The sequence below is a fragment of the Delphinapterus leucas genome, chromosome 2, assembly GCF_059928025.1.
Source record: "Delphinapterus leucas isolate spDelLeu-1000000601 "Yukka" chromosome 2, BTC_Dleu_Yukka2, whole genome shotgun sequence".
In the NCBI taxonomy this organism is placed as follows: Eukaryota; Metazoa; Chordata; class Mammalia; order Artiodactyla; family Monodontidae; genus Delphinapterus; species Delphinapterus leucas.
This window is the reverse complement of record NC_143130.1, coordinates 53,766,396-53,777,228: the sequence shown is the minus strand read 5'-3', so window position 1 is coordinate 53,777,228 and position 10,833 is coordinate 53,766,396. Positions and strand designations below refer to the sequence as shown.

Below are 10,833 nucleotides of genomic sequence, written 5' to 3'. Positions count from 1 at the left end.
CTGAAGGAAAAAAAAAAAGATATGGTAGATGGTTTGTGAGTGCATCTGCATAAATGGAATATTACAGACACCACCCGACTGAAAAAAGTCCAGGGTCTGAAATACTGTCAGAATTCCCCAAGACCAGTTTTGGTGTTTCCTGCAGTGCTTGGCACAGAAAAAAATTATATATCCCTGGTAGACAAAAAACAAGTACAGTTGAGATTTTTAGTGACTGGTCCTGTCACCCACAGTCTTGGTACTTCTGTAGCTGAAGGATCCAAAACAGTGTCAGTGACTAATGCTGTACATGGACCAAAATGGCAGAGGAACAATATGGCAACTTGAATTCTGCTTCCTCTCTTCCTTTCTGCTGCTTCTGTGACAGGCACAACATGTCACCTATTCTCACAGCAGCTCTCAGAAGTCAGTCATGTCACCCTATTTTCCAGATGAGGAAAGTGTCTCAGAAAGGCTAAGTGACTTGCTCAGAGTAGGACACAGTAGAGTGTATACAGGCTTTCCCCCCAGTCTGAGCACCAAGCCTTTTCCACTTGCCTTTGCATGGCTATTTTTAGTGTGTTCAGTTAGGATGCTCTGCAAAGGCCCGAGGGCCAAACACCTGTGTAGGCAAAGAAATTTCCCTCAGATACTCTGTGCCTTTCTCCATGACATAATTCCCAAGACGACTGATAACAGTATGCATTGTGGAGCTATTTCAGGATGCAGGGAAGCTCTCTGGGGATTTTCAGGGCAGGAGGCTAGTAGGCTGGGTGTCCCGAGTGTCCTGAGCAGGGGCGAGGCAGCCAACCCTCATGGAGGCCACGTGGGCCTGCTATGCTGTCCCCTCATCTAGGATGTTCTCCTCTAGCTGCTCTGTGGGCTGACTATTCTGGTTCTACTGAAGCACCATTCCTTCTGCTGGTGATGCCTGGTCCTACCTGGGCACCACTGTAAACCCTTTTCACTTATATCCCCACACACTGTCCATAAGGAACATTCTCTTTTGTGAACCCTTCTTGGTGAGGTATACAGTGTATGCAGTGGGCTGGGATCAACCACATGAATCCCATGTAGCTTGATTCATACATAAGATACCCAAGCCCTACCACTCCACCCCTACGATCCGGGGAGAAAGCAAAGGGCACAGCTCATTTTCTTATTCTCTTTGTCTGTTGATGTTAACCAAGGCAAAAAAAGAGAAGGGTGGTAGGTAGGCCGGAATACCTTCAGGCTGCCTTTCTTCAAAGGCAGTGGAATGAGACAGGGGTTGGGAAATAGGGGTACAGATTTGGGGAAAATTTCTAGTTACTCACACGAGAGAGCTGAGGGCTGCTTGTCCTAAATGGTGCTGCTGCCAGGCTGACACCTGTCCCAGAGACAGCATTCCTGGGGAGTTGAAGCCCTGCAGGGCCGACAGGTCTGCACTAGTCAGTGAGTAATCTAAAAAAGAAGGAAATGTTGCTTGTGTGTGTAATAAAAGGACCATACAAAATCTGTTTTTCAATTAGTTGCTTCAAAAGTTTTATGTTGAGAGAAGCCAGGTACTTCATAACATCAAACAACGCACTTATGGGTCTAAAACCCACAAACACTTTTTCTTTGGGGAGGTTTATAGGACCTAGCTGTATTCAGTTGTCTGGGATTATTTCAATAAAAAAGGTTTAAATTTTGTACTGAATAATTTATAGTTTATTATTTTACAAGAAGTTGAGATACTTCTTCCGGACTTGTAAATAGAAATAATAAAAATGCCATCACTAAAGGATGTTCCTATACAATTGTTATTTTAAATAAATATGCCCACTGCTACCCTCCTGAACAAAGAGAAACACTCCAGCTCACCCTGACTCCATCTAAATCAGCACATCTCATATTCTTGAAGTACAGGGGGAGCAGGAAAGACTCAGGACCCCTTCTCATGGGGTGCCAAGCTTAGTGACATAGACAGTATTTACATTATCACGCAATTAAATGACTGCGTTCGTTCGAAGTACAGGAACTGTCAAAGATCCCTGACTGCATGCAAAAATGAAAGTTCATCAAAAAACTGTTACAAGACATAATATACATGAATGCTTCAGTCATAATCGTTGTGACCAAGACGTGGGATGTTAGTTATCATTCACACGTAGAGTTATTTCAGTTCATCATTAACACTTGTCTTTCCCAGTTCTAAAGAGAGGAGGCAAAAACTCTTCTAACTTCTTTTTCATGTCTCAAGAGAGGTGTTTAAAGAAATTGGTCTCCCTAGTGAATTAGCATTTTAAAAAAAGAAACTGAGTTGAAACAGCATAGCTCTGCTTAGGATATTTTCTCATTTAGTGTTCTCTAAGATTGCCTTGTCCCTCCCCACAGAAGCTGGGGTGGGGGTCCATCACACCGTGCCTTCCACAGTGCCTCCAAGTCCTTCCAACTACTTACTTGACATGTCTACTTGGATGTCTCTCCAGACACACCTCAAATCTGACATGACCCCAACTGGACTCATCATTTCCTCCAAACCTGCTTCTCTTTAGTAAATGGAACCAACTTTCACATGACTGTTCGTGCCAGAAATCTGTGGGTGTTATCCTTGGTACTTACTTCCACCACCAACCATCATGTCTGGCTGACTCTAGCTATTGTCTCTCAAGCCTGCCCAAGTTTCACCGTCTCTACTGCCACCACCCTAGTTCACGCCATCAGTATCCATTACTTGGACCATCACAGTAGCCTCTTGTGTGGTGTCCTTGAATTCACTTTTGCCCCATGCACACTGTAGCCAGGTGATCTCAAAAAAAAATATGGTCATGATACCTCTCTGCTTAAAACCTTTCTATTGCTTCCCAATGCTTCTCATGTCCAAAGTCCTCAACAAGGCCTATGCATCCCTACTTACCTCTGTAGTTTCAACTCTACAGCCGTCCCATCCCTCCAGCCATGCTCCTGCTGCCTCCTAGCCTTTGTACACGGTACTCCCTCTTCCCGGAACACTCTCCCTACTCTGCCTGGCTGAGTCACGCGTGCTCCTTCAGGTTGAAGCTTCAGTGAAGCCCTTAACACGACAGTAATAAATTATTCCTAGAGCTGTTTGTCCTGTGTCTTTTCCTCTGATAGACCTTACATTCCACTGTTAACCACGCACTCTTGTATTTCCAGTGCCTGGCACGGTGCTTGTTACACAGTACGTGTTCAATAAATATGTGCTGAATGGATCCATGAATAAGTGGAGAAGCTGGGAGTGTTATGGATGGGCATGAGGAAGCGTCTATATGATTCCTCCACACAGAACTACTGTACTCTTTGAAATGTTGCTCACTCATCCCTGTACTGACTGGCATGTGTTTGACACATGCCACACATACAACGTAGCTGATATACTAACAAAAGACAAAACATGGACGCATGTTTTAAAAAGGCAAATAGATAAATACGTTAAAGATAATGTGGTAACATTAAACAGAATAGGTGCTCTGAGAGAGAGCAAAGACTATGTAGTTAAAGAAGGAGTGAGATTGATGCTAAGTGATGGACACTTTCAACAGAACCTGACTCCATTTTTATGTTTTGGTAATTCCTTCTGGACTTAAAAAAAAAGATTCTTTAAATCCCATGGCATTTCTAAAAACAAATACAGGGGGATATCTAAGTTGAATATTGGAAAAACCTGTCATGAAATGCTCAGTAAACTGTAATCTAATGTTGACACCCTGCTCAAGCCCCATCTCCTCAGCCAACACTCCTCTGAACATTCTAGCTCACAGATTTCCTTCTTTCCTCACCTTCTCGAGATCAGAGCATGAACTGGTAACCTCAACAACTCAGGACTTCCCTGCCATAGTTACCAACTTAGGTATGTCCTGTCTCCTTTTCCAGAATAAACTTGGGAGAAAATGTATGTCCCTAGAATAGTGTTGCTCATATAGCTGGTGATCAGGACAATGAAACAGAATTTATATGAATGCATAATCCCTGGCTTTACTCTAGATTTAGCTGATGGATTTGGACATTTTTTTCATATTGATTGTTGGAAAAGGTAGTAGACATTTTCTAAGAGGCTTTCTTTTTCAACAAAACCTTTTAAAGTTATTTCTGTTTTAAAAGAACTACTTGGAATTAAAGCAGCAATCAAATGTATTGATGGCTCTGCACCCCTCTGGGAGCTCCAGAGAGCAGGGTGAAAGCACCGTGCTACAGCATTTATCCTGAAGTCTAAAATTAGATGATTTTTATTAGTCTCCTTATTAGAATCACAAAAGAATAAATTCTCTGCACTGTAGTCTCTGAAAAACTGGCAAGGTATTTTTAACTATTTCCCTCTTTTCCTTCTTTTGAAGCATCAGGTGTTTGGCTCAGCTGGTGAGAAAGTGAAGCCCCATGTGTCCTCTGCCGCTCCCTATGATGGCACATCTAGAGAAACCTGTGCACGTCGGGTTCTCCACACAGCCTGCGTGGCTGAAAGCACCCCTTCAGTCACTGCAGCATTCTTAAATTTACCTGATATACCCTCCAAATAGGGTATTTGGGAGTGAAATGTCTAAATAAGCATGAATGAGTGAAAAGCTCCCCTCAGAGGTGACGAGTGACAGACTCTGAGGAGAAACAAGAAAGCTCCTGGTCTTGCCCCTCAGGCACAAACAGAAGAAACCAAAAGGGGTGTCACACGGAGGAAAACATGACCTGCTGGCACGGCCACCCAGCTCCACCTCCCCGAGCCCTGAGGTCCAAAGGGACTCAGTCTTTCCCAAGGTAGGTTGACACAGCATACAGAAAAACACCTCATTTTAAAAGCCTGGAATAGTGAGATGCTGTTTAACAAGAACTATATAGAAAATGCCGAGCCTTTTGCTCCGCTTGCTGCATACCATAATTTTGATAACAGCTAGTTGTTTCTTCGTCAGGGGTAAGTAAAAGTTCATGCTGGGAAATCTTTCTACGATCAATGTGTATTTTCTAATTTTTTTTCAAGACTAGCATGTGTTTCTTTAACATATCCAAATGTGAATCTAAGAAACTGGAAATAACTTATTTCAATAAATATACTATTTAAAAATCATAAAAGCACATGTTGAGCACAAAACAAAGAAAGAAAACCCACAGAAGGCAACAGAGGAGGCTCACCAGTGTTGTAGGCGGTCGGCATTGCTGAGTACACCAGGCCCTGTGGAGGCAGGCTAGGGGTTGTCACAGACACCACGGGGGTAGCTAGGGGCTGAGTGGCTTGAGAACTGCTTATCCTCTGGGTATTCTGGGAGAGAGAAGAAAAAAGTAAAAGTGTTATTCCGTGAGTATTTATATTCAAACTTAATATTTTAAAAATAACATTCAATTTAAAAGTGACATTTTTCACAGTTTTATGATGTGAATGTCATTATTCCCTGAAGCAGTGATCATGTGAAAACCTTAAAAATACTAATAAGAATAACTAAATATTTAATTTTAAAGGACGTATTTTACATTAATTATTCAGTTTCCCCTAGAGTCTTTTTCATAGAGTTTATTGATGTCAGAGATATACCCTTAAAATAGAAAACTGCATTAGGACTGATAACACTTATGTGTTAGCATAAATGACGACTTGATGCCACTATAAAGATAGCCAAACTACCCTAAATAAAATATGTGTAGATTTTAAATACCAGAGGATAGCAAGGTCATTTGTATATATAGAGATTATAAGTCCATGAGCATATAGGGATCAAAACTACTTTTTGCAGCATTTACTAATTTAACAAGGTTTTAAGCCATGGCTTATAAAGTGCAGCTTGTATTCATATTTCCTTCCCTGTGATCCTGCAGTTGACACACACACACACACACACACACACACACACACACACACATATATATGTACATGTATATGTATGTATATATTTAGATATAGATTTTTTAAGACTTTTAAAAGAGCAGTTTTAGGTTCATGGCAAAACTGAAGGAAAGGTACAGAGATTTACCATATACTCCCTGCCCCCATACATGCAGAGCCTCTCCCATCGTCCACATCATCCAACATTGACTGTTTTTTAACGGCAGATTCACACACAGTCTCCTCTTATGAGAGGAGAAGCTTTGGGTAGAGAGCTCTTGAATAAAGTACTTTTGACAGGGCTGCATGAAAAATGGTAAATGCTTGCCAACTGACAGCATCTACATAGTATCCTATCTACAATGGGAATGAAAAAAGAAATCAACTATTGAATAATCAAGTCAGTTTAAGATAGTCACCATTTTCTATGTGTAGGGGTATGACAGGGCAGTTTCTCATGACACTGCCTTAAGCGAACACTTTCTAAAACTGAGGATCAGAGGAACAGGACAGACTCCAAGTTCCACGTGGTTAGAACACAAGAAGGCTAACGCATAACTCCAGGGTTATTTTTTTCTAACTGAAGAAATTACAGCCTGATAACTGACATTTGGGGTACTAAGCCATATGAATAAAAGTATAATTCAGTGCCCTTGAGGTTATAGAGAGTCAGGATGTGATTCAGTTTTCTCTATCACCATTTCAAAGGGTAATCAGATAAAGGCCTTTGGTTAGATCTAGATATTTGAACTTTTGATCATTTGATAAGGATCCAGATCTCATTTTATTTCTTTTTAGTTTGTATTTTCTATCCAATCTTAAATTAGAGGATGTCGGAAAGACCATTCAGGTATACTGCCCTGGATCTTGTCCCAGATTCACTAATTCCTAACCACTGGGAAAATCATTTAACCTCTCCAAACCTCTTCAGTTGTAAAGTGGGGAAGATAGTGATCATTGTGCTGCCTGCCTTGTAGTACTACTGTGAGAATCTAGTAAGGTAATAGATGGGAAATGCTTTGAGACAACTGAAGTACTACAGGAAGGTAAGATAGTACCCTTAAATTATTGCTCTAAGAAACCCTCTGGCCCAAGATTTCTACATAACTTGTATAAAAAAAAAGGTAAATATATTTATTCCTTCTGATCCATAGCTATTCCCCTGGAGCTGTCATGAAGTAGAGTTGTTCTAGAATTGCAAGGCTTCTAAAGGAATCTCTGTAGCCTGGTTCTAAAGGAGCCTTTAGTGTAGGCTCCGGGCACTTGTCTTTATTTCACTTGGGGTCAGAGCCATTCATGATTATATTTTAGAGCTCAAGCCAATTTATACAACTTTCCAAATTCTAATAGATTGTGTTTCTGATTATATTTTGGTCTGACACATAAAGCTCTGCATTTTAAATTGATTAAGTTTTAGAGTCTGAATTAGCTTAAGTTTTAGAAATGTGAATGACTATACAATTTTTGGTTATATATTTGTTTCTTAATTACAAGTATTTATTTTTATGATTGCTAGATTTTATAGTCTTCAAATACTTAGAAATTTACCTTTGAGATTCTGTAATTGAGGGTATACTTTAAGGAATGTGGAAAGGAATACATTTTTGTCTCAGCATCAAGTTAAAAATTTTAATGAATTTTTGAGACAGATCTACTTTGGATTTAATTTGTTCTCACAGATTTGGTCACTGAAACTTCAAGAGTCAAATACTAGGTGAAAAATACAGTACAACATGGTTTGGTCTAGCTTTATTCATGCCATAGCTTCACCTCCATGGAAATCTACTGATGTGACCTCAAGATGGGGGGGTGGGTGGCATGGGGTGTGTGTGTGTTTGTAAAACAGTAACACTCCAATATATCGGTTCTACCCATTAAAGCTCAATGGCACTGATTTCCACAACCACTAGAGGGCAACATATTGCTAGATAATCCGTAAGTTCACAAGGAAGCACTTATGATAACTTCTTAAGGGTATAAATAGTGAGGTTTAATCTAAGATGAATTATTTTATCTTGAACTATAAACATCCATTTGCTAATCATTACTGTATCATTAAGTACAGTATTTTCCCAAAAGATAGTTAAAATCTGCACATGATATAATCCAACACCACAACGAAAGCTGGCTAGTATATTTTAGTTAACCAATATGAAACCACATCCAAAACTGTGAGAGTGAACACAAAGTTAAAGAACAATCTCTCGTTTTAAGGACAGAGCACAGACAACCTTATTTGAAAAGAAAGCAACTGTGCAAAACATACCAGCATGCATATATATATATATAATAAAATGTAAACAAAATGAACAGATGCCTTTCCCCCATGCTTTCATGCAATCTAAACCTCTGTCCATGCTAAAAACTAAACATTTTCAAGTTTTTATTCCCCTTAAGGTCACCTAATTAGCAGCTGACTGTGAAATCAGAAGATCAGTTCTGTGAGGTTTGAGTTTTAGCTCCCAAAGAAATATATTAACTGAAAGTTATTTTTAGTCAAATTTAATTTCTAGAAAAAAAGCCAACAGAAATCATTTGTTTTGGAAAAAAGGTAAAGCTACTTTTAAGAACAGAATATCTTCTGATAGAAAAAAAAATAAGTTTGTGTATGTTAAATTAAAGACATTCATTTTAATAAACAGGGAACCCCCTTGTGGTTCAGATCGTCTCATGCAGGATGAAATAATTCTAACTCTGAAAAAAGGTGACCTCACCAAAAATGATGTAATCTTTTTGAAAGAAAGAGAAACACAAGACAGTGTGTTACAATCTGAGGAACTGTGAGGGTGAAGTCATTTTCTAAAAATATATTAATAATTTGGGGAACTATAAAAGGTATTCTGTATCTTTCCTTAAAAAAATTCTTTAATGTGTCTTCTCATCATGGACAGCTATTGTTTATAAAGGCTCTATCCCAAAGTTCCCTAAAAAGTTGTAACAAATAAAATGGGTCAAGATATACAATTATAAGTAGGAAAACCAGACTCTGCAGTACCCGTAGGTTGGTTTAGTTATTCAAAATGTTTGGACAGTATTTAATAGCAAGAAAAAAAATCTGTGTAACAAAGGGAATATTAGATAAAAACACTGAAGAGAATTAGTACTTTCTACATCTTTTTCAACTCCCTTCAATCAGAAACCCACACTCACCAACTCCAATTCCTCTTCCTCCGACTGCACTCAGCACATAAGAGGGATAAGAGAGTTACTAAGACTGTTGGTACTTGAATATTAAATATTTCTTTAGAAAAACATGTTATCTGAACACTAGCAGTTGTTTGGAAGTCTAAAGAGATGATTATATATGCAGTAAGTACAAACATAAATTATTTATTGTTTCTGTACCTGTAGTTGACTTCAAAAGACTGGAAAGATTCTTTTAAATCCTCTAGGGCCAGGATTTAGACATTCCTACCCCAACTTGGTCTGCTCTTATGCTGGCCTCGCCTACACATGGCCATGCTACTGTGACAATATATAAAAGTATTTCCTAATCATGAAACTAGTTTCTATTTGGAATCTGGAGAATATTAACTCTATACTTACATCTAAATCCTCCCATCCCTACCCTACCTGGTCACACATGTCCATTTATCTTATACTAGATTCTGTGCTCCTTGGTGGGCAGAAATTATCTTGTTTTCTTATTTCCCACAGTAACTAAGCACACTGTTATGAAACAACAAGAACTCAAACATTTAGTAAGTATAGTTTTAAATAATACAAATTTATATGTTTATCATTTGCAAATACAGTTTTCAAATGAATATAATAATTTCAATGGAGAAAAACCACATATATGAAGAAAATGAGACTGGAGGAGAAATGAACTGATAAATCACATACAGAAAAGATGAATGAAACATACTGCTCCTTTTTCCCCTACACATCTAGAAAGTATTAATATGCTAGAAATAATCTACTATCTAGGTTTTTTATTATTTTACTTGAGTAAGTCAAGCTTCTTTGTCAATCTGCGAAAGGTGTCTTTATAAGCATCACTGATACATGAAGCCCCAATCTGAAAGCAGACAATGGTGTAAAATAGGAAGAAGCCTCATTATTTACTGTGAAAAACAACTACCGGGCCTATAAACTTCTATTTCAAATGTGCGCAAAATGCTCTTCAACTGTTTTGTTATAGATGTCTTCACACATCTCCAGCTGTAAGACACATCAAAATAATATGGGTGTGTGTACAGTTTTCACTATAACTTACAGGGATAAGGGTGTAAATAGTTTCTGTGGCAAATTTTAAGAATTCCAGAGATGCTTCATGATCTCTTAAAAAAAAGATCAAGATAACTGATAAGTTGCTAAATGTCAAACTTGTAGTTTGTCCTTAAATTTTGCAGTTTATTAGTAATTCTTATAAACATATTTCTAAACCTTAAATGAAACTTCCTATAGTTTTTATTTCTGAAGGATAGTGGCAGGTATTCCACATCCAGTTCATGAAAGGTGAGCCAAATGGCTATCCTAAATGTCATTTTTTCTCAACTCCTTTTCTTGGGGATATACTTCTCTGTTATATATAGGTATGTATTTTTTTTAACATCTTTATTGGAGTATAATTGCTTTACAATGTTGTGTTAGTTTCTGCTGTATAACAAAGTGAGTCAGCTATATGTATATATATATCACCCCCATACCCCCTCCCTCTTGCATTTCCCTCCCACCTTCCCCATCCCACCCCTCTAGGTGGTCACAAAACACTGAGCTGATCTCTCTGTGTGTGCGATGAAGCTGCTTCCCACTATTTTACAGCTGGTAGTGTATATATGTCAGTGCTAATCTCTAACTTCGTCCCAGCTTACCCTTACCCCTCCCGGTGTCCTCAAGTCCATTCTCTACATCTGTGTATTTATTCCTGTCCTGCCCCTAGGTTCGTCAGAACCAAGTTTTTTTTTTTTTTAGATTCCATATGTGTTAGCATACGGTATTTGTTTTGCTCTTTCTGACTTACTTCAATCTGTATGACAGACTCTAGGTCCATCCACCTCATGACAAATAACTCAATTTCGTTTCTTTTTATGGCTGAGTAATATTCGATTGTATATATGTGC

The 10,833-nt window shown here is 38.6% G+C and overlaps 1 protein-coding gene across 13 annotated transcripts in view; it reads right to left on the bottom strand.

Moving 5' to 3' along the window:
* Window positions 1-10,833, bottom strand: part of MEF2A (myocyte enhancer factor 2A) — a 174,135-nt gene that overhangs the window by 4,093 nt on the left and 159,209 nt on the right. For 9 of the 13 annotated variants that reach the window (XM_030764025.2, XM_089906888.1, XM_022598908.3 and 6 more), the window contains 3 exons: window positions 8,918-8,941; window positions 5,083-5,209; window positions 1,296-1,422 (listed from right to left, as the gene is read on the bottom strand). In XM_030764025.2, the coding sequence (XP_030619885.1) occupies window positions 1,296-1,422; window positions 5,083-5,209; window positions 8,918-8,941 (278 nt within the window). Of the gene's footprint in view, window positions 1-15; window positions 602-1,295; window positions 1,423-5,082; window positions 5,210-8,917; window positions 8,942-10,833 lie in introns of those variants that run through there. The other 4 variants (XM_030764027.2, XM_022598910.3, XM_022598911.3 and 1 more) reach the window with 2 other exon arrangements.